Source organism: Camellia sinensis, chromosome 9 (genome assembly GCF_055761805.1).
Source record: "Camellia sinensis isolate YWXY chromosome 9, ASM5576180v1, whole genome shotgun sequence".
In the NCBI taxonomy this organism is placed as follows: Eukaryota; Viridiplantae; Streptophyta; class Magnoliopsida; order Ericales; family Theaceae; genus Camellia; species Camellia sinensis.
Genome location: NC_138969.1, coordinates 103991063 through 104015098, shown reverse-complemented (window position 1 = coordinate 104015098; position 24036 = coordinate 103991063). Strand labels below are relative to the sequence as shown.

At 36.5% G+C, this 24036-nt stretch overlaps 1 protein-coding gene across 1 annotated transcript; it reads right to left on the bottom strand.

Moving 5' to 3' along the window:
- Window positions 1-18315: 18315 nt before the first annotated feature.
- Window positions 18316-19991, bottom strand: LOC114295592 (senescence-specific cysteine protease SAG12). The gene is made up of 2 exons (XM_028239866.2): window positions 19497-19991; window positions 18316-19105 (listed from the first exon to the last, which is right to left on the bottom strand). The coding sequence occupies exons 1-2, from the start codon at window positions 19939-19941 to the stop codon at window positions 18519-18521; spliced, it is 1032 nt and encodes a 343-aa protein (XP_028095667.2). The 5' UTR covers window positions 19942-19991; the 3' UTR covers window positions 18316-18518.
- Window positions 19992-24036: the final 4045 nt, after the last annotated feature.

Here is a 24036-nt window from a genome sequence, read left to right as displayed (position 1 = left end):
GTTTAGGAACCCTATTTTAAAACACCCGTAGTGAAATGTCGAATCTGCCCCGACTCAGCAACGTTTTGCCGGTCTGCAACATTTTGTGCCGGTCGGCAAAATATTGTGCCGATGGGATTATTTTTCAGCCGATGGACAGCCGGTGGCTTCCCCTCCCTGCCGGTGGTGTTCCCACAGCCTTGTTTAGGCCATATTAGTAGTTTTTGGTCTTCATAGCTCAAGAAAGTACAAGAAAGTGTATCTCCGACGCTCAACCGGCCTCCGTTGTGACCTCGGATCGTGTCTTCCATGCGCGGCACTCGAATTCGTGCAAGGTGTATCCTTTTCGTATCCTTTTGGCTTTTACGAAATTCAAAAGTTGCCCCATGTGCATCGCACCTCAATCGCACTATTTTGTGCATTTCAAAATCAATCGCGCTGTTTAGCACATCGCACTGTTTTGTGCATTGCATTTCAATCGCGCTGTTTAGCGCATCGTACTGTTTTGTGCATTTCAAAATCACTCGCGCTGTTTAGCGCATCGCACTGTTTTGTGCATTGCATTCCAATCGCGCTGTTTAGCGCATCGCACTGTCTTGTGCATTTCAAAATCAATCGGGCTGTTTAGCGCATCGCACTGTTTTGTGCAGTTTACATTCGCGCTGTTTTGCGCACCTTCATCGCACTGTTTTGTGCATAGCATTACATTCGCGCTATCTTGCGCACCTCACTTGTACTTGTTAGTACATTGCATTGTTTTGAATACGAACCGGCTTCGCGTAGCGTATAAGTCCAATTGTCAAAATCTACATTCCGTGTGTCATGCGTGTCACACTTGCATCGTTTTGCATCTTACGAGGCACGCGCGTCTCATTTGTTTCATTTTGCATTCCGTGTGGCATGCGTGTCACACTTGCATCGTTTTGCATCTTATGAGGCACGCGTGTCTCATTTGTTTCATTTTGCATTCCATGTGGCATGCGTGTCACACTTGCATCATTTTGTATCTTATGAGGCACGCGTGTCTCATTTGTTTCATTTTGCATTCCGTGTGGCATGCGTGTCACACTTGTATCATTTTGCATCTTATGAGGCATGCGTGTCTCATTTGTATCATCTTGCATCATGCCCCATCTTCACCGGCATGCGTGTCTCATTTTCACCGGCATGCGTGTCACATTTTTTTTGGCATGTGTGTCGACATTTGCATTAGCATGCGTGCCTCATTTGCATTGTCATGCATGTTGCTAACAATATTGTACCTGTTAAGTTTGTTTTCTTTTAAGGCACGATATTGTATGTACGGTTCATTTGAGGTTGGAGCAACCAGATGAACCACGCGGGTATCTACACGGTCTAAGAGACCTTAAATCCTTGGGAGGTGCGAAACCTTCGGTGCATTGATGTGTGCAGTTTACCTACATTGTTATGCATTCATCGTGCAATCTCCACGGTCTAGGAGACCTTAAATCCTTGGAAGGTGCAAAACCTTCGGCACATTGATGTATGTAGTTCGGTTGCATTGCCGTGCATATCTTAAGCCGCATGTTGTCGCGCATTTCATGCAACATACATTTTATACATCATTTGCATTTCGAAAAAAAAACAACAAAACAAAAATATAGTTGCAATGTCATGCATCATCGTAAATAGTTGCATTGTCATGCATACATTTTGCATCCCGGTCCAGGAGACCCTAAATCCTCTGAAGGTGCAATTCCTTTGTTGTTTGTCGTGCCCGAACGACTTTCGGTGGTCTGGTAAAGCCACCTGCCTATGTTCGCGGTGAGTTCCTAGAAGACCAACTAGGACGGTGGAAACTAGAGTTCGAACGGCTAATGCCTAGAACGCAAAGGTTCGGGAGTTCCGAGACTAAAGTCTGGTTTAAATACCCAGGGGTGTATCCTCGGCTTGAAATCTGTATGGAAGCCCCATAGATTGAGGCAGCATGTCGGCGCCTCAGTTCTGGATACTGAACCAACCTAGTATATCGTCCTGTTGGTAAGATAGGGAAAGTCGCAATCATAGCCGTTGCATCATAGTGCATTGTCATGCATTTCCATTGTAGCTTGGATGCATCCATTGCATTTTCCCAGTAGATCGCATCATACTGCATTGTCATGCATTTTGTAAATATCCATTCCATTGCATATTTGTAAATATTGCATTGTAGATTACACGCATTCATCGCATTGTAGCTTTATGGCTTGCGCCTTTCCATGTTGAGCTTGATCTGGTATGTGCCCATACTTCTCGTGTCAAAGCATAGTTCAGTAGACCGTTCTATGTTAGCCGCGGTCTGTTTGTGTACATGCCTTTCTTAGGCAAGATTTGGTTTGGCCCGCGTGCCATATCCATTGCATTGTAGATTGCGTGTATCCACCGCATCACCTTCCATCTATGGCTTGCGCCTTTCCATGTTGAGCTTGGTATGGTATGTGCCATTACTTTTCATGTCAAAGCACAGTTCTGCATGTGTACGCGCCTATTCCACGCTGGTATGTTGGTTTGAGGGTTGCGGCACCTTTTCTGTGTTAGACATGGCTCGTATGCGTTCATGCCTTTCCTAGGCAAGATTTGGTTTGGCTTGCGTGCCATATCCATTGTAAATATCCATTTCCATTGCATTGTAGATCACATGCATTCACTGCATCACTTCCATCTATGGCTTGCGCCTTTCCATGTTGAGCTTGGTCTGGTATGTGCACATACTTCTCGTGTCGAAGCATAGTTCAGTGGACCGTTCTATGTTAGACGTGGCTTGTATGTGTTTGGCCTGCGTGCCGTATCCATTGCCACCTCCCCAGTATATCCATATATATATTGCATTGTAGTGTAATCTTTGCATCCAGCATTAGGATCATTGTCCTTTCTCCAGCGGGTCGTTTCCCCACTTGTGTCAATTCCCCCCCAATACTTGTTCTTGTGTCTGTCTACAATGCTCATAGATCAGTTGACCGTTCTATGGTAGACAGACTTGTTACCTCCATCAATCTATTTGACATTTGTGTGGTTTCGAACCACTCACGATTGGATCATGATTCAATTGCCTTGCATGTAGTTTGTATTGTTTCAATTGCATTGCATCTTCATTTGTATTGTTTATACAATGTTTTGTATATACTGCATATCATTTTGCATCCATTTTTGCATTATCATGCATGTTGCAAACAATATTGTACCTGTTAAGTTTGCTTTCTTTTCAGGCACGATAGTGTATGTACGGTTCATTCGAGGCTGGTGCAACCAGACGAGCCGCACAGGTATTATATCCTCTGAGTGAGACGAATCGAGAATTACATAATTCTCTTACATCCTTTCTGCATTGTAGTGTAGTTTGGTGTATGCTAGCTTAAAACTGTCGCATGTTATGCTTCGTTACAGCTTTCTTTGCATGATCATAAGTTATGTCCGGCTCTGTGCATTGTCTTGCATTTTGCCCCTGCCTTCGGGCCCATACCTTATTTGTCTTGCATGTTTGTCTGAGTCTTCGACCTTGTCAAAAATGGGTCGTCTCTGGGCTTTGACATTCACTCCCGTCATTGTTATGACTTTCGAGTTCTGTCAAAGAGGGGCAACTATAGACACCCCATTTTTGACCGTCCTCAAGACTTGGACGTCACCATTGGAACACTTGGTGATTACCCTTGTTTGTGTTCGTTTGGAGTTCCCGGAGGTCTCGGCTCGCGCACCTTGCCTCAGGATCTCTGAACTCGACTGTTTAGTGTCTGGTTTTGCACCAAACACTTGTGTTTTGCCTTGGAGGGGCAGGGAATGCCTTGTGAGGCATCCCCACACACCACCGGCAGTGGCTAGAGGCCACCGACTGGTTTTTGCTGCCATCGGCACTGTTTGTTGCCGGTCGGCACTACTTTTTGTCAAAATGGCATCTTTGGCCGGTCGACTACTGTGCATCTGCTTTTGCAAATATTTTGTCACAGCTGTCTTGCTTTTGGCTCCCCTCCATACACGTGTATGGAGGGATCTCCCTCTTTGGAAGCTTGTCTTGTAAGCTTTACAAGAAAAAAAGCTCTATAAGAGAGAGCCTTGTCTCTTGGCTTTAGGGTTAGACACTTGAGAGACTTGAGATATTTTTAGACAGCCATTTTTAGGGTTTTGAGTTCTAGGGTTAGAAACCATACACTTTCTATCTCTATATCTCCCTCTTGTGTGTGTTAAAGTGCATTTGTGTCTTACTATTGCACACAAACACATAGTGTTTCACCTTCACTTAGCTATTGAGGTTCTAAGAGGTTGGTTTTGAAGTCTTGGAGCTGTTTTCAACCTAGAAGGAGCTGTTGGAGCACCATTGTTAAAGGGGTCTTCAAGGGTAACAATTTTGCCTCTTTATTCTCCAATTTTGCATTGTATTTCTACCTATCTTAAATTCGTTTTTGAGCTTGGTGTATAATACAAAAAGTTCTGTTTTTAGGCCCTCTAAATTGTTTCTTTAGAGTGTTTTGTGGTTTGGAGGTGTTTGACCCCTCTTAGGCCTTGAAAGGCCCCATTTTGAGTGAGTTTCGAGACTTTGGTGTTTGGGCCTCTTCACCACTGAAATCTTGAGAGATTTCAGTGGTGGAGATGGTGCCTTGAAGTCTCCAAAAGGAGAGGGCCACCCCCTCTCCTTGTTGTCCTTGAAAGGGACCCTTTTTGGCCTCTTGAGAGAGCATCATGTTAAAGTGTGTATTGATCATGTCTTGGTTGTTTTCCATGCTTATTATGCCATGATAAAACCTTGTTGTGTGTTGGTTTTGGTACACCATGCATGCTTAGCATGCCTACCATGTAATGCCATGTTATTGCCTTAATATGCCTTAGGTTGTTAGCCTTCGTTCGAGCATGTTTTAGGTCTAGTTTTGTGAAGCTTGTGTGCTTATTTTGCCATGCTAGAGGTCTGTCCATAGTTGTTTGGGTCGGATTTGGCATGCTTAGTATAGCTCCTTTGCATTCCGGCTTGTTGGCCCTAAGTGTATGAACGTATAGCATGACATTCTTGCATTGATTTAGTGGTTTGGGACTATCCACCATGTTATTTCAGTCCACTTATCATGCTCATATGCTTGCATTTCATGACCCTTTTGATGTTTCAAGAATTGATGTTTCATGCTTCATGTTTATGCCATTGTGTATGTCTCTAAGATTAGGTCATTTGGATGCCATCTAAGTGGTTCTTGAGGCTTACTTTTGCATGATTTGGGGCTTTTTTGATTCAATTTGGTCATTTGCTTCATGAGTCATATGGTCATGTTTTAGGTCCTTAAGTTTGGGCGCATGCATAGCTTGCATTGGTAGGTTAATTGGGCATCATTTCCTACAAGTTTTCAAGGCTTATAATGCATGTCATATGTCCATGATCATTCCTTTCTAAGTGTGCTTAGAAGTAGTCTTTTGATACTTAAGCATTTAGGCCTTCAACATGTGCATGTGTGTATGTGTTCAGTCCTTTGTTTTGGTCACTTTGGCCATTGTTTTAGGCCTAATTAGAGTTGCCTAAATCGTGTGTAAGTCCACCTTTCCATCAATTTGCATTGCCTCATGTTTGCTTGTATGCTTGCATAAGTGTCTTGCCATGCCATGTTGCATCCTTAGCTTGCATGCCTAGGTTGCATTGCATCTTGCATGCATGCCTTATTCCTTGATTTGGTGATGGGAATTGGGCCTTGGTTTGTTTGTTTGGTTTGCATTTCATTTGACATGAAAGTTGCACACTTGATCCTTTGGGCCGTCATGCATGGAAATGCGTGATTGGCGGTCCGAAAATCGAGACACATGCCCCTTTGAGTCACATACATGATAGGGGGCATGATTAGTGCATACATTGCTTGAATTGTATTGCCATGCAAGTTCTGTCCTCTGCTGCTGTGAGTTGCAGGTTCTGCAGGCATTCTTTGCTGACCGGCAGTGTACATTGCCGACCGGCAATTATTCTTCTGCTGATGGATCAATTTTGTGCCGATGACCACAATTTGCTGCCGGTGGTGACTCTACTCAGCCGGTGGTGATTCCCAGTATCCAGAGAAGCATCCTTGAGACTTTGGCAGCCTTCAGAGGGGCAGAGCAGGGAAAACAGAGGCAGGCTATGCATGGCGGTGCACTTCCGAGCAAGATCCGAGCACGCGCTGCATCTGGCTCTCCTCCCGAGGCGGTTTATTGCTTTTCCTAGCTTAATTAGTTTGTTAGCTGATTATGAAATTTGTAATGTTTAATTAGCTTGCGTAGTTAATTAATTTGTATTATTTATTTGGTCCCTCTGGGCGAGGGCAAATTTGTAATAAGTGTGGGTGAGTGGTGTGTATGTCTTCCAATCCCCACTTCTTTCTTCCCTTTTTTTTTACCTGCTTACGATGGTAGACTAGGGCATATTTAAAGATTAGCATACCTTATGCAATGCATGCATGCATTCATACATTTACTTTGCATGCACCGGGCTCGGCGCATCATTCTAACTATTTCTGTATTTCAAATTCCGAATTGAATACATGTTAGTTGTGCATTTTCACATGTCATTCATAGACTAGCCGAGCCTACTCTAGTGGCATTTTGTATGCGATGCATTAGGCACTTAACATAGACTTGGATCATGCATTGATTGCTAACTAGTTTATTGTTTTGGCACGGAGTACTATGTAAGTATTTATGCTTTAGCATCTCGCATGCGTGTGAATGTTACCATGACAGTATGTTTGCCATGTGGCTAAATGCTTATGTGATATTATTGTTTGAATGCCTGTGGGTGAAGGTTGGATTGTTTGAGTTGGAAAAGCTCGTTGAAATCCGTATTTTAGCCTACTTGCGAGTAGCAAATTCCAAAGCGCTTTTCAAAACAAACGGATATGCAATGCTTGTTTCCAAATTAGGCAATCTAGTCTATACTTGTTTGCTGTGCGTATAACATAATAATTCTAGGCTAAGAAATGGAATAAGAACACATAAAGTTTTCAAAAATGGATATCACGGTTAGTAGAGGCCGGTCTTCGGACCGGGCGAAAGGGGGTGCTCATAGCTGACCTTCCCCGATCGTACCCAAGCTCCCGAGCCGAGACAACTCTGGTGATGACGGACATGTGGCCTTCGGCACTGAGTCAGGGTTTCCTAAATTCTCCCATAAAAAAAATATTTAGGTGGCGACTCTGTATCTGGCAAAGCAGTCCATGTTTGGCACTTCTTTTCGAAAAATCTGTTTCTCAAAACGATTTGCCGAATTTGGACTCTTTGGTTCAGATTAAGAATCGTGACACAAATCGAGTCCGAACTGTAGTGAACCCCATAAATGAACAGAACGGGAGCTCACCCTCCCGGGGCGTTCGGGGGACGTCTACAATACTCTATCTCTTGGATAGTTTTTTATTTTTGTTTTCTAGCTTTTGGATATTTTAGACACACACACACACACACATATATATGTTGGACATATATATATATATATATATATATATATTTGTTTATTACCTACGTTGGGCATGCTTGTTTAGGTAGCTTTAGTATATTGTTTAACCACATCGTCTCTCCTTGCCAAAAAAGGGAAGCATCTATAATCTTGTGTGTTTGTGCAATTTTTATACTTCTTATAGGTGGTTCTCTCTTCGCACGGTGTTTAGAGTGCTTAGGGTGTGGATATGTCTAGTGCGTGTGCTTGTTAGGAATTAATGTTAGAAGTGTTTTATCCTAGAATTGACCGAAGGGGAGATTGTTAGGTCCCTTTGTGTTGATCAATTCTATGAACAAACACATTTAAATTGTATTGCAGTGTCCTATTTTACTTGGACCACTCGAGCACAACATTGGTGACACGAGTGAAGAAATTTATCTCGCAATAGTTCAGTCATGCTTGCAAAAATACTGAGAGGTCTATTTTACACTCGAGTGTACTTTCTGTCGCTCGAGCAAAGGCACTTATGGTTTCTCCACATCTAAGACACACTGCTCAAGCGACCATTCCTTTGTTTGAGCAATCTTCGTGGCCCTGCTTCATATAAAGCTGCGCAAGTTACAAATTTTAGGGTTACGACGTCCAGATCTAAAACTTGAGAGTTTGGGTTTGCTTCTGTAGTTCTTACCCTTGTTTCCCTTGATGTCTTTCTAAGATTGGTCGTATCACTTAGATTGCTTATATGGTTTTGTTTGGTTATTCTTTTTCAACAGCATTTGATCGGTGGATTCTGAAGATTGGAGAGTGGAGGCTTTAAAGGAGTTCAAAGCGGCTCATCATCGTGGACTCAACTTGGGTGTTGTGGATTCAACATCAGACTAATCAATTTCGAGACGAAGGTGTTAGTGAAAAAGGAACAAGTGGTGGAAGACAATTCTTGAGTGTGTTGGGTAATTGTTGGTAATCTTATGTATTTTCATTATCTTTGTAGTGGATTGATTAGTGGTGTTTAGCCCGTAGTTTTTTTTTTTATCACTTTTGGAGGTGCTCCAACTATGGTTTTTTCAATTTATTAATTGTGGAACAATACTCAAAATCACTTTCATATGTGCTAGATGATTTGGATTGTTAGTTTTGTGTGTTTGGAAATTGTTGCAATTCAATCTAGTTCGAATCACGAATCACTTATGTTTTTTAGATAATATTATATTTAAAACTTTATTAAAACTATTTTGTGTTACCTTATTTATGTCTTGGTCATTTGTGAGAATGATTTTAGTTCTTATTTATTGCTTATTCTACGAAATAGTTGTGTTCTGTGCAGGGTCAACCCTGACTTTTTGGGGCCTAAGGCGAACATAGAATATGGGGCCTTACTCTCATACAAATTTTAATATATGTATTGGTGAAATAGTAACAATCTTCAATTTAATTTAATTTATTACTTGTACCTTCTACAAATTTGTTGCATATGGTACACATAATTATTGACGTAAGTCATAATTATTGAGATAAATTTTGAACATTTTCGATTGTTAACACTATTATTTTATTCACACTTTTTCTTGACATAATAAATGAAATTGTAAAATTTGATTAACTTTAACTTTAAAAAAATGTTTCTTCCGAAGCAATTGTAACTCATATAGTCAAATAATATTCTATAAATAATTTATACATTTGGCAAGCAACCATCCATTATTTTTAAATAATTTATCAATTCAAATGTTTGTTTAAACTTTTATTTTTAAATTACTAATACTATAATGTAGTGTTTCACTGAAATTAAATTGAATTGAATGAAATGGTCATTCCTTAGTCTCTTTAGAAAATTACTATTCCTTTACAATGGTGAATAATGATTTTGTTTGTAATCTTCTTTAGTAAATCAAACACAAAAATGGACAATATGATGAAATGATTACTCTATTCAACTTTATTTTAATAAACTAAACATAACTTAAGACTGAAATAATTAACCAAACATAATTTAACATCAAAATTATTTCAGAACCTTATTTTTTAGATAGTATTTGGGGCTAGAGGTGGCAGCCTTGCCTGCCTTACCTTAGGGTTGGCCCTGGTTCTATGAAAGGCTTATATATACCAGTATGGGGTTTTCTAATTTTTTTTGGTTAATCCATTTTTTAGATCACGAGTTGTACTTTCTGTATGTATATTATATATATACTGATGTAATGTTCGTGCTATGCACGGCTAATACATTTATTGTGATGTCTTGAGCCTTTTTAAAACAACTTAAGTATATTAATTCAAAATTCCTATTCCTTATTGGAGTTCTTACTACTATTGAACTCTATAAGTCACGTGTTGTCACCTACTCTCCTTATTATTATTATTATTATTATTATTATTATTATTATTCATTCATTCATTCTTGTCCAAAAGTGTATTCTGAGACGTTGACTTGGGTCTTTGGGTGTTGGATTGAGTCCAGGAACGGTGGGAATACTCTAAGGTTGATTTTAGCCTTACTTGAAAGTTGTGTCCACTCGAGCAGTTCTTTGGTTGCTTGAACGAAAAACCTGTCCATCCAGTTCTTCATTCTGAAATCTAAAATATTAGGAGTGTGAGTTCATCGCTCGAGCGAAGGTTTTACAGCCCAAGCAGTCTGTCTACAAAGGAGAAAGATTCTGGGAGTTTCAATTCACCGCTCAAGCACAAGATCCATTGCTCGAGCGGTCTATCTGGAGTCAGGTTCATGAAATGTGTCCAATCACTTAAAAATCTAAGGGAATAACCCTATTCTTTCACTTTTCATTCTTCTCTCTCTCTCTCTCTCTCTGTCTCTACACTTCACTCTACTCGCTTCTGTCATCTCTCTCTAGAATACACCCACCAACCCTCTTAAATTCTTGATCTCTTCAAATCTATTAGAGATTTGACCTTAGTTCGTTCATCAATTTTGGAGAGCCCATCAAGGGCTACAATGTGTGTAGTGGAGATTGGATTTCAACATTGTTGATTCTAGGGATTTTTCTCATCTTTTCTCTTTAAGTTCGAGGTAGGGAATTTCTTTGAGTTATATATATGATTTTGGCATGTCTTAGTCTATTTCTTTGGTAAAATCATTGTGTTATTATTTAGGGTTTGAGTTGTGGGTTTTGATTGCTCTTCAAAAGGGATATTTTCTCATCCCTGTTATTAAATTGATTTGATTTATGAAATGTGTGAATCTTAGAAGTCCATTGATAATAATACCTTGTGTAAATGAGAATATTTATTTTGGAAGGAAACCCTAGATTTTTTTATTATTTATTTATAGAAATTGGGGAAAAAGTTGATTTTTGAGCAAAACTCATGAGATCATGAGAGTTTTGTCGAGAATGATGAGAAAAATCAAATGTTTGATATATTGTTGAACCATCTATGAAATTGATGGATTTTGTTGAGAAATTTGCCATGGATAGTATGTTGAAAATACTTGGATCATGGATATTTGGTAATTACATAAATTGTAACATCCCCAAATTATTCAAATTAAAAATTACTCATAACATAGTTAACCCGAAACCATACAATACCAATTAACAACATTAGTCCCGAAAGCCCTCTTTTTCATTGAGCTATACTTTAAAAGGTACAAATTTTGATGTTCATGTTGTAATTACAACACCATTTACATAGTTCAAGAACCTAGAGGATACAGTTAAAAATGCCTTAATGGCATACAAATATCAAGGCTTATTACAACAAAATGGACACCCGGTCCCAAAACACACAAGCCTAGAACTTCCATATACTACATCCATGAGCCTTCGTGCTCCAACAAAACAAAAGAATCCACATCATTCTCATTGGGGTGGTGGCACATCACCGAGTCCTGTAAACATTAGATAGAAATGAGCTAGACACCTAGTAGAAATACTTTTAACAGAGTATCTAATTATTCGAAGAATCTACATAGCATTGTTATAATTCAAACACATTTTATTCACATCATATTAATGATTTAAGAAAAGAAAATAAATATAAAGGTTCCACTAAAACCACATTCAACACCAAGGGATAAATATGTCATGAAGCCTCCAAGGAGAGTTCCAATATATACATATACATAGGTTTATATCCTAAAATATCCCCACATTTGTTGGCTATTAATACGGCAGGGAATGGGCACCAAAAATCATTTATTTTTCTACTTTTACCGACTACAATACGGCAAAACCAGTGGACACCCAAAAACATTTTTCCACATCCGTCCGGCTATAAGCTGAAGACAGGGCAATTGGACACATTGACTCCCCGCGCGGGTACCAATACAACACACAACCTTTTCCAAAATCGACTCCCTACCCAAACTCCCATGCTATTTAGCATCCCCTAAAGCAAGATTACCAAGACTTCCAAGGATTTATACATTCAGAAGAACAAAGAGAAATATTACCATTCAAGTAATTGGAGCAAAAAAGGAAAAACAATTCTTATAATTTGAAAAAAAATCTCAAGAGCTTCCAATATGACAAGTCTCAAATCAAAATACATCTCAAATCTCATCATTCATTTTCCAATTTAAAGAATTGAAAATCAATTCCATTTAATTTCATCCTTTCTCAATTTCTAAATTTTGGATTTTCATTAAATTTGGGGCTTTTCTCCCTCCCCCCCCCCTCCCCTAAAAAAAAAAAATCATGTTAAATGTTATTTCTTAACTAAAATTTCCACAATCCATAAACATTAAAAGAAGTTTTGAGAAAATGTAGGAGAAATCCCATCTTTGAAGTTAAAACCCACTTCGTAACTCAAACATTAATCATATTACCAATGTCACAATAATACCACATAAACATCCTCAAAGTAAAAAGATACAAGGTTAAAAGTAATCCTACCTCAAGATAAAAGCATGGAAGCTAGCCCCAAGAAGAAACCTTTGAGAAACAAAAATCTAATCGATGGAAATGCTCTATCGTCACCCAAAATTCGATTGTTGCAAGGAGTGGAGGTGTAGATCTTAGTAGAATGAGAGATTTCTAGAGTGAGAGAGCTAAGGATTTTATAGCTAGAGAAAAAGCAGAGACGGAAAAAAGAAAGAGTTAAGAAAAATGTCTAGAAAGAAACTTTTAAGTTCCTAAAATCGCACAGACTGCTCGAGCGGTGAACTTAAAACTCTCATATTTTCTCCAATAAAATGAGATTCTGAAAACCCTTTCATTTTAGCTCGAGTGGTAATTTGACCGCTCAAGTAGTCCTCTTTTCCCCTTGACCTACAAAACCAACTATTGAGAGTCTCACGTCTTTGCTCGAGTGGTCACCTAGAATGAATTGTCACATAAATTGTGAATATAGAATTGTGTCATATATTATATGTATATAGAGTTTGGTTATTATTTGAGAAATTGAGGAATATTGAATGTTGCATTTCATATTGAGGAAGAATATTGAGAATTGTGAAAAAATTTACAATGAGGTTATATAATTGCATATGTATTTCATTTATTTTCATAGCTTTTGAATATTGATTATTAAGGCTATGTTGTGGAAATTGAGTTATTATTTTGAGAAAGCAATTAAGATCTTGAAATGTTTTGGGGTAAATACATTTGGTAATTCTGGATAGAGGGTGTAGTTTGGTATTGATTAAATTGGCTTAAGTGTCCATGATGAAAGACCGAAAACACGCGCAGAGCAGATACCATGTGTCTTTCGATTCGAAGCCAGTAAAGTGCCAATTTCCAGTGCTTCATATGCCTACTTGCAGACACTAGCCTAGGGATTACATGAGTTATATTTACTACGCCGTATTTGTATTTCAAATTCGTTAAGATAATGTGTTTTCGAAAAGAGCATTGCATGTGATTTCAAAAGGATAAAACTTACGATTTTGGAGCATGACATAGCATTGCATCCATATTTAAGACTTCTTAAAACAAATATACTTTGTTAAGATCTTTCTATTAAGCTTAATGCTCACCCTTAATTCAAAAAGGATGTAATGTCATGGTGGTTCATGAACGTAACATACGGATGACTAGAACACTTTGGACCAAACAAACATTGCAGCCAAGCAAGCATTTAGCTCAGTTAAATAAAAATGGTTAGCTCGGTTTGACAGAGTAATTCCAATCATACCAAAGCATATGGAATTAAGGATCAATTAAGAGGGTAATTTGCGCTGTTCAAATGGGCCGAGCTAAGTTTGCATGGATCAAGGCTTTGGGCTATGCAATGAGCCGATCTAAGTTTACACGGGCCTTGTGTTTGTGCCGTGCAACGGGTCAAGCTAAGTTTACATGGACCTTGGGTTTGGGTCGAGCTAAATTGACTATGTCTTACTCTCTGTGTCAATCTATGCTGAAATGGCTTTGGGACCATACTATCTTTAGAAGATTGGACAATAGTTGGTAGGTTATGACAAGGAAGAGTTGGCTATATAACTGAGCCAAACAACCAAGCTGAGTCTTGTGTCTAAGGTTAGCACAACATAACATGTTGCTGAGTAGTCTTAAAGGCAAGGAAGGTTCATTTAGTATGATTACTTGGTCCTTGACTAACTGGAACGTCGTTCTTAGCCTGATTGCCAAACTAAGAGTTATGTTATTCTACTTGGTTTCACTTAGTTTTGGTGACAAGGGTATTAAAGGATAGGCCTTATTCTTTAAGAAGATAATTCTTAGTGGGATTCTACGAAAAATGAATTAGAGTCCTACTAGAAGTCTACTATGTGGAATATATAAAAGCTTAAGAGTCAACCTAAAGAAGGTAATGCATCTTTGCTCCCAGAATTTACAAAGCTTTCCCTAAATTGATCTTGAGTGCTAACTTAAGCATCGGAGGGGTTTTCCAGCACACACTTGTTGGGTAGCTCATCAGAGTTATTTTATAGAAAGAATGACATTGTTCACAGAGTTTCAAGCTCGATCACAAGGAGTACGCTTGCAGTGAATATTTCGTGCCCGTACAGGTTCAAATTCAGATTTTTGATCAATGCAATCGATCACACTGTGGACTCGCCTTTTTCCGCGCCCCGCCTTTCACAAAGGGTTTGAAAAGAAGGCCTCACAATTTGTACTCCCGCAGTTCTGAATCTAGTCTCACAAAGTGCAATGTGGAACTGATAATAACCAAAGAGTCCAAATTCGGCAAACCTTTTTGGAAAATCGATTTTAAATCAAATAATGCCAAAATTGGACTGCTTTGCCAGATACAGAGTCGCCACCTAAATATTTTATTTTGAAAAAATTTAGGAAACCCTAACTCGTGCCAAAGGCCACGTGTCCGTCATCACAAAAGTTGCCTCGGCTCGGGAACTTGGGTACGAGAGGGGAACGTCTTGAAATGAGCACCCTCACTTTCCCGATCAAAGATCGGTCTCTACTAATCATGATATGATGTTTTATAAACATTATGTGTTCTTATTCCGGTTATTAATCTAACCTTACTATGTGACACACACAAGAAAGTATAGACTAGTCGCAAGACTTGAAACAATTCAACTCATGTTTTGTTTGCCAAAAATGGTTTGAAATTGCCACCTCAAGTGGGCTTAAAAGATGCGGATTTGCCACCAAACATAGGGGGCTTAAAATATGATTTGCCACAATAAAGTGGGCTTAAAATGTGCATTCGTTGAATCGTTCTAATTCAAAAAACAAGCCTTCATCCACAGGCACTCATGCAGTTTAGCAAGTAAGCATATAGCCTCATAGCAAACATGTGAAATATGGCAACACTCAGACTCATGTAAGTATGCTAAAGCATAAAACTCACTGAGTACTCCAAGCCAAAACAGAAACTAGTTAGAAAAATGCATGATCCTAACTATACAAGATGCCTAATGCAACACATGCAATATGCAATTAATAGGCTCGGCTATTAATATGGTATATGAAACAACTTGAACAATATGCGGTTAAACACGTATTCAAAGAAGATATTGAAATAACGATGCAGTTTGAATGATGCGCCGAGCCTCGGTGCATGCAATACGAATGAATGGATGCAAGCATGCGATATGCTAATTGAAAAATGTCCCTAATCTAACTATCAAAAGCGATTAAATAAAAGGGAGAAAGACGTGGGGTTGGAAGACATGCACATACGCACGCACACTTATGACAACATTATGCCCTCGCGAAGGAGGGTCAGAATGAATAAGATAACTAGCTACGCTAATTAAGCTAACTAATTATTACAACAATTGAAATGAATTAACGAACTTATTCTAAGCTAATTAAGTATTACAAATTGGAGTAATTAGCTAAACACTAAGCTAATTAAGTACAAACCAATTAAACTTAATTAATTAGCTACCACTAATTAACTAAACAAAGCAATTGAATGGCCTCTGGAAGTGAGGGACGCATATGCATGCTCGGTTGGTTTCCGCTCGAAAATGCCACTGCCTCACTGCTGTAAGACTCTATTTGCACACTTGATCACCAAAGAAGCTACCAACTTCTAGAACACCTATGCTCCCCCTTTTCCAGCACACTGAGCAACTTTCTTCATTGATGGCCGGTCAGCTACCAATGGTGGCCATCAGCTACCACTGGTGGCCGATCGGCCACTGCCGGCGGCCGGTCGGCTACCCCTATCCAAAACTTCTTTTTTTTTGCTACAACAGAGAGCAAACAGAGGTGAAGCAGTGTATTCTCGAGGGTTATCTGTACTGTTACCCTCCTTATCATCACACAAGTTCAAAGGAGTGTAACTCTTGGCTCTCAAACCATCAACCAAGCAATTTCCATGCATAATGGCTAAGAAACCAAGCTTGTACATGCTTAATGAATGCACAAACAAGACCAAAACAACCACCACCCAATCATGCATGATCAAAGGCAATGGAGACCAAGGAAAGTGGCACATTTCATCACTTTGAGTATGAAATGTCCCATTTTCCTCGTGTTCGAATTAGCGTCCGATTCGAAAACATGAAATGTAACACGAAAGATGCTTATCTTGCTTCTTTTACTTGCCATTTTTTGTTTACTCATTTTACATTACCAATCCATTCTTTAATCGGTTAAGTCCAAAAGTGAGTGTCCTCTAATGGAAAGATGACTCAAACCACAAGGTGCTTTGTGCATGAAAGAGGCATTACACTGTTGGTAATAAACCCCCTAAGGGATTAAACCATTAGGTGCAACACCTCAATTCCACACTTAGGCAAACAAGTGGTTTGAAACCACTTTCAAAATAAACAAAAGAGTGAAGAATGGAGGGAGATTGCAGAGATTAAATTGCTGAAATGGAGTGCAAAACAACACTAAAACATGCTTTCAACTCAAAAGAATGATGATTAAAGCATTAAAGCATTAAGCCAGTAAAGGAAATAACCCTACAACTTTGCAATATAAGCCTCAACTGAATTAACCAGCCCAAAATATAGCCAAAATAGGTCAAAATAGAGGCAAAACATTGTTGGACTTAAGCTAAAGCAAGCTAGAAAAACATGCTAACTCATGAAGCTAACTAAACATGCAAACAAGACACAAGGAGTGGAGGCTAACCCCTCCAATTTTGGACTTCAAAATAAGGTTTTTACCATTGAAAAACCTCTGAGATTCAGTGGTTAAAAGGCCAAAAAAAGTTGTTTTGAAAATGAGGAAAGATAGCACAAAAAGCTTAACAAGCTAAGGAGCCAAAATGGTGGACAACCCTCTAACTCAAAAAGGCTCAAACTACCATTTTTAGGTCACAAAAACAGAGACAGTTGAAAAGCATAGGAAAATAAGTATGCACAACAACCTTAAATAAGGTAAGTGCATTACCTTTGAAGCAAAGTACAATTTAGGCACAAATCCAAGCTCCAACCTCATTCCAAAGCTCAAATAAGACTCCAAGGGACCTCAGCTCAATGGTGGTCAAGTTTGATTAAGGGTTAGTGTGTAAAAGTGTGGAGGAACTAGACAATCAAGCACAAAATATCAAGTGAGAGAGAGAAAGCTAGAGAGAAAGGGAAATTTTTGGTCCAAAATCTTCTAATCCTCCAGAATGGGGGAGGACACCCCCTATATATAGAAAAACAAGTCTTGAGCTTGGATATATCTTACCATACACGTGTATGAAGATGCAGCTCAGTGAGCAACAGCTGGCAAAAAATATCTGGAAAAGGCGACCAATGGTCGTCGGCCACCACTGGTAGCCGACAAGGGCAAGCCATGGCCGACAGGTCCCCTTCTCTTCCAGGCTAGAGGTAACAAGCTCTTGGCCCAAAAACATGCACAAAACAGATAAGGTTTAGAGGCACAAAGACAAGGCGTTTCGCCAAGGACTTCGGGTGCTCAAAACGAACACAAACAAACACAATCATCGAGTGCACAAACGATGACATCCAAGTCCAGAAGATGGTCAAAAATGGGGTGTCTGCACACACTTACAAGAGCGATCAATTGCTCAAATGAGATTACTCAAAGCATTCTACTCAAAGTCAACCCAAGATAAATATGAAGAGCAATCGATCTATCGATCACAGAGGAAGAGATCACCTTTCGATCGCAATGTTCTACTGAATCCAACCAGAAATAAAGTGAAGACTGATCTATCGCTCCCAAATGCAATCGATCGCCAACCTAAAAACTACACAACAAGGCTAGAACACATACTCAACTTTGCCAAAGTTTTCAAAGATAAGAAGGAGAAAAGAATCAAAAATTCTGAACAAGAATATGCAAATCACAAGTTAAATGATTCAATATAGGTACGTAAAGAAGTAAAAAGGATTGGGTCTCGAGCCAAGCCATCACATTACGAGTGCACGCTTATGGGGAAGGGGCGGCTTAAATAATAAAGTTGTCACTCTCTCTGACAGCTTAAACTTTAGATGAGGTGGTGGTCAACACATTTCAATATGGTATTAGAGAATTAAAATGTTTGTATGTGTTTGGCTCACTATGAGGAGAAGGTTGACCACATGTGATGGAGTGTCTTGGGAATAAAATATGAATAATAATGTTATCCTATCTCTAACAATTTTAAGTTTTCAGATGAGTTGGTATTTAGTAATCTTATTTTAAGAAACATAATATAACATAAAATATTAAGCGATTAAAAAGCACCTTGTCGTCTTCAAACATTTGTAAAAATTAATACAAACACGAGTAGAAGAAAAAAGCGAAAGAACCTCATGGAGAAAACCATTATTAGCTAGTCAGTTTGTGCATGAGGTTTGCACATAAAAGCTTAATGCAACATAAGTATCCTCATTATTTCACACAATTGGGTAAGAAGCTTGCATGGCAATGCCACATAAGCCTTCATTTGCAGCAACATCTCTTTTGATCTTCATATATCCATTCTCACCCCATCCAGAGCCCCATGAATTCTTAACCAACCAATACTTAGTCCCATCACTAGTAGCTCCATATCCAATTATAGTGACAGCATGGTCAAGATTGGTGCCACAGTTCCCAGTGAAGACACCACTCGAGTAAAACTTGAAGTCAGATCCACTACCTTCAATGGCAACAGAAATTGGTTGGTTGGCCACAGCTTGTAGAAGAGCCTGCTCATTATTGGATGCCACATCTTCGTATCCAGTTATCATGGCTGCAGAGGTTGTTACTTGAGTGCTGTCACAAGTGCCATCTTGTCCAACATAAGGGTAATTATCTTCTGTTGTGAGGCCATTGTTTTGTTTGATGAATTGAAAAGCTGTATCCATAGAGCCACCTCCACAACCATTGTTTTCAACATTACAATCAACGAGTTCTTGCTCAGACAGTGATATTAGGTTACCATTTTTAAGTTGATTAATACCTTCCATGGCTGCCACTGCTGAAAATGCCCAACAACATCCTATATACATGATATGCACAACACAAAAAAAATATAAATTAAAAAAATTAAAAATAAAAAGGTTATAAATAGAAAAGGAATTACGATCAAGTAGGTTATGATTATTTTACAAAAGGACATGACGTGTTAACAGGTTCATGCTACATATCAATTAAGAGCCAATTCATGACCCAATTATAGTCAACATAGGTGCTTTGACCATTACATGGCTCTCTTCTTTTTTATTTTTATGGCAACTAATCATTTTAAAATATTCACAACCACATGACCCGATTCTTTATATATAGCAATCAATACTGCTCATACCACTACACTATAATCATATATAACACTATTTCAAATTCTTGATTGATGTAAATGTAGGTATACATATATATCATGTAATTCTTACCACATTGGCCTTGGTTCTTAACAGGAGTAACTGCACCTTTCTCTCGCCAGTCGATAGTAGGTGGCACATCCGTAACATTTGCATACCTAAAAGATGTTGGTTTTGAGATAGACGTCACTTTGGTTGGTTGCTTCTTGTAACCAGTACGAGAAGCACGAAACTCCTCATCGGTTAAGTCTGCAAATTGATTCACATGAAGCTTGTATGCTCGGTCTACACCTTCATTAAAGGCGTTTATATGTTGAACGTTGTCCTTGAATACCTGAAACCGCGTATTCTTCTCTTCAACATCCTTGTAAATGCGTCCATGATGTGCCATCCATTGCTCGTGCATTTCTAGCATGGTTTGTTCGTTGAGAAGGCGAGAGGAAGCTTGAGAGGACAAAACTCCAAAGACAAAGAGAAATGCGAAGAAAATGCATTGGAAATGGTTAGGAGAAGCCATGGAGTGAGTGAATGTATTTATGGGCACACTTACTAAAATTTTGCAGGGCTTGTGTTTTTATAGGCAAAGATACCCATGAGATTAAATTCCATACAAGTTACCCATAAACAAATAGATAATTAGCGCATCATCATTTTCAAAGTAATTAAATGTTGTCTTTTCTCCTAGTGCATTACTCCTCCATCAGTTTTCACGTTGATTGCTTTTTTTTGTCAATGTAAACATAGGGCCGAAATTTCTATTCATCAGTTTTCATGTTGATTGCCTTTTTTGTCAATGTAAACAGAGGGCCGAAATTTCTATTAATTAGTTTTCACGTTGATTGCTTTTTTTGTTGAAGTAAACAGGGGGCCGAAATTTCTATTTAGGGATGATTTGAAAAGGAATTTTTATTAGTGATCTTTTATTATTAAAATATGAAGTGAAAACATAGAAAGTTATTTGAAAATAATTTTTTTATTTTTTACCAAAAAAAAAAATGCTAGAGAGAACAAAAAGAAAATTTTAACTTTTTTATACAAGTTTTTAAATAATTTTTTAGTGTTTTTTACTAAAATATTGACTTTCTAAACAACACCTTAACCATTAATAAAATTGTGAAAATCTTAACTTAATTATTTGAAACGATTAAATTATATTTAAAATAATAGTTTTTAAATTTGTGCAAACTATATAGAAATTGATCAAACATAGTGTCTCACTGATATTGAACAAATACGGAAGCCAAATTAGAGAATTGCCCAATTGCTCTATTTGGTTGAATTTTCATAATATAGTTTTGAAAAAATTTCAAAATTTCATTCGGTGACCAAAAAAAAAAAAGAAAAAAAAAGGTACTCATTATTTTCATATAATTTTCTTTCTTTTGGATTGAAAAAAAAAAAAAATCCTTTTAGATGTTTATCTTTATCAAATTGATTTCAATATTTTAAAATAAATTTCCAAAACTCAACCCCAACTGTCCCGGAAGACTAAATTGTTGTGTGAGGTACTCAAAAGGTTCTAGAGAGTTGCTTGCTTCGGTTGATGGGTTGTGTTGCAACAAATTGATTTTTCTTTTAGTTTTTTAGGACATTCCATACAATGAGTATTTCTATCTCAAAAGGGGTAAGAGTGTGAGACTTGAAACCTATATTGATTCTCTGATAATGGGGGCTCTAAACCAGTTTACTAGCAAAAAATTTTACGGTTGGGATATGCAAACAACCTTTCTTAAGTAGTTGATAAAAAATGATCCACTTAACGTGTATTGTAACTTTTATTATCAAAAAACTGGGTTAAAAGGAGGAAAAAATAATAAAAAAAAAAAAATTGGTGACGTTTTAAGAAGTTACTGGACTCGCACAATCAACGGAAGACCTAATGGGTGGCTGGCCCCCGCAAGGTTTCAAAAAGTTTCTCCAATCACCCAAAGCACAATCCAATTTCACCATAATTTATTTGAAGAAAAAATAGTGGAAACCATCTTTTTGATAACTTGTTTAGTTATCAATCTTATGGATATACTTGTGATCCCATACGTTCTATATATTTCGAATTGTAATGTAAGACATTTTTTTTAAATCAAATTATATATTTTTCTATGATATTTTTACCTTTATTTTCAAGTAAGTGAGAAAATTATAAATATAAGATAAAAAGCACTTAATCCCCTGCGGTTTTAGGCTGTTGCAGATGATCCCCTGATGTTTGTGATTTTGTATTGATCTGCAACTATAACATTTTCCATCCAATCAAACCACAAATGTGTTGCATGCCTCCTATTTGTAAGTATTGTTCCGTTTGACAATTTTCTCGCAAAAAATGATTTGTCCAAAAAACAAAAATGCCCTTACCCTTCACTATATAAGACAATGCTATTAAACGGGTGTTAACATATTCTGGAAAACCCAAATTGATTATTTTATTTATTTATTTTTATCTCTTATTATTTTATTTTATTTTTTGTTTAATCAAATGTTGATTTGTTTAATTTATCTTTCACTCTATTTTCTTCTACTATATTGTGCTAAATAACTGTTTTTTTTTATTTTTTATTTTTTCTTTTCTATTTTTTAGTTTTATTGTTTACTTTTATTTTTTTGTTTAAATCATAAAATTACCTTAATTTAATTTTTAATTTCTAACCTTTTTTTTATTTAATAATATTTTAAAATAAACATATATATAACAAATAAAATCATAAAAATTTATTGCAATAAAATTACCTTATTTAATAATATTTTAAATTAAACATACATATATTTGTATGTATAAAAAATTAAATTATAAATTAATCTAGCTACCTTATTTTATTATCTTAAAATGACCTTAATTCGGTTTAGATTTGTAACTTAATCTCTTATTTAAGAACATTTTAAATTATATATACAAATATAAATATATAATTAAATCATAAATTAGTCTAAAAACCTTTATTACCATAAAATCAAACCATAAAATTTAAAATTAAAACTTAAAAAAGAGAGGCAACCAGTAGTAGATATTGCAATGTTCCTAGCAAATTGCACAACATAGTAGAAACAAAATTGAAGAAATCAACAAAAAAACTAAAATTAAAATAAAAAAAAAGGGAAAAAAAAAAGATAGGTGTTTGTATATATAATTTTTGGAGTGTTATATTGGATTATTACGTTTGGAGAAAAACTACAGCAAGAATTTTTTTTGTGTTACACTAAGGAGTTTTTTTTTTTTTTTTTTTTTCCTGAAGTATTACATTTGGTAAAAGTACACTAAAAAGTTTTTTTTTTTTTTTTTGAAATATTACATTAAAGTGTTGCATTTGAATGTTATAAATTGAAATTATAGATTTGTTCAAAACTTACTAAGGAGTTTTTGTTCTCCTTTTTAAATATTTAAATAATCTCACACCCTTTTGGAATATTTGAAGAATTTAATATTTCAAGTTATTTTTGTATTCCTTTCAAAATGTTTGAAATATCTTATCTTTCAAGTCATTCCAAATAAAAAAGATTCCAATAAAAAAATTCATTCCAAATTTAATTCTCATAAATTTTGTATCTTACCTTTCTAACCCAAAAGGGAATATATATATATATATATATATATATATATATATAAAATAGAAACAAGAGTATAACGGTAAATATAATTTTTAAATAAATTAAAGACAAAATTGGTGATAAATCCAATTTAGAGGGTGTCTAAAGCATTATATCTAGTATTATTATTATTATTATTATTATTATTATTATTATTATTATTATTATTGTTATTATTGTTATTATTATTATTATTAATTTTTTTTTTTGTGTGTGAGAGGTCCACTATTTGTGAAATAGTTTAGTGAGAGATCACTTTACTTGTTTTGAAGGACATTTTTTTTTCTCAATTTTACCCATTTACTTTTTTATCTGTTTGCTTTTTATTGACTATCTGTTGACATTTGTATCTATCTATTGAAATTTTTTCCCTATCTATTCAAAAATTTTCTCTATCTATTCAAATTATTTTTATCTGTTGAATAAATTATTATCTGTCAAAATTTTTATCTGTTTAATTTTTGTCCAAATAAAAGCTATCTGTTGAAATTTATATCTTCAAAAATTCTATTGGTTCAAATTATTTTATTTAAAATTCTATCTTTTTTTTTTATTATTATTATCTATTCAATTTTTTGAACAAATTTGTTCAACAAACAACAAATTTTCTTTTTATCTGTTTAAATCCAACATCTGTCTGTTAATGACAGATAGAGAGAGATCTTCACTGCCAAATGGTAACCAAGGTGTAGACAACAACAACAACAATGAACAACTACAACAACAACAAAAAAGGAAGTAGAGGACATTTCGAGATCTCAGCCAAATCTCAGCCAGGTCTTTCCAAATTGTATAGATTCGCAATGTGTATGTAGAACCTAAATCAACCTACATTAACTAGTTATACAAATCAAACAATGTTGATTTTCTCAAAAAATAAATATGTTCATACACATATAAATATGCAAAAAATAATATTAATTTAATTAATTTATTATAGGTTATTATACTTGAAGAAATGGTCGGAGAAGAGACTAAGGGACCTTCTTTCTTGTAGCTCATGATGGCAGTCTAAAGCTCCGCATCGGCACCT

Bases quoted from the DNA above. Each gene is read 5' to 3' on its own strand.
- LOC114295592 (XM_028239866.2), bottom strand. From the start codon at position 19,941: ATGGCTTCTCCTAACCATTTCCAATGCATTTTCTTCGCATTTCTCTTT. The intron at 19,106-19,496 runs GTAAGAATTACA...TCATGTATATAG, and splicing joins TAAGAACCAAGGCCAATGTG to GATGTTGTTGGGCATTTTCA.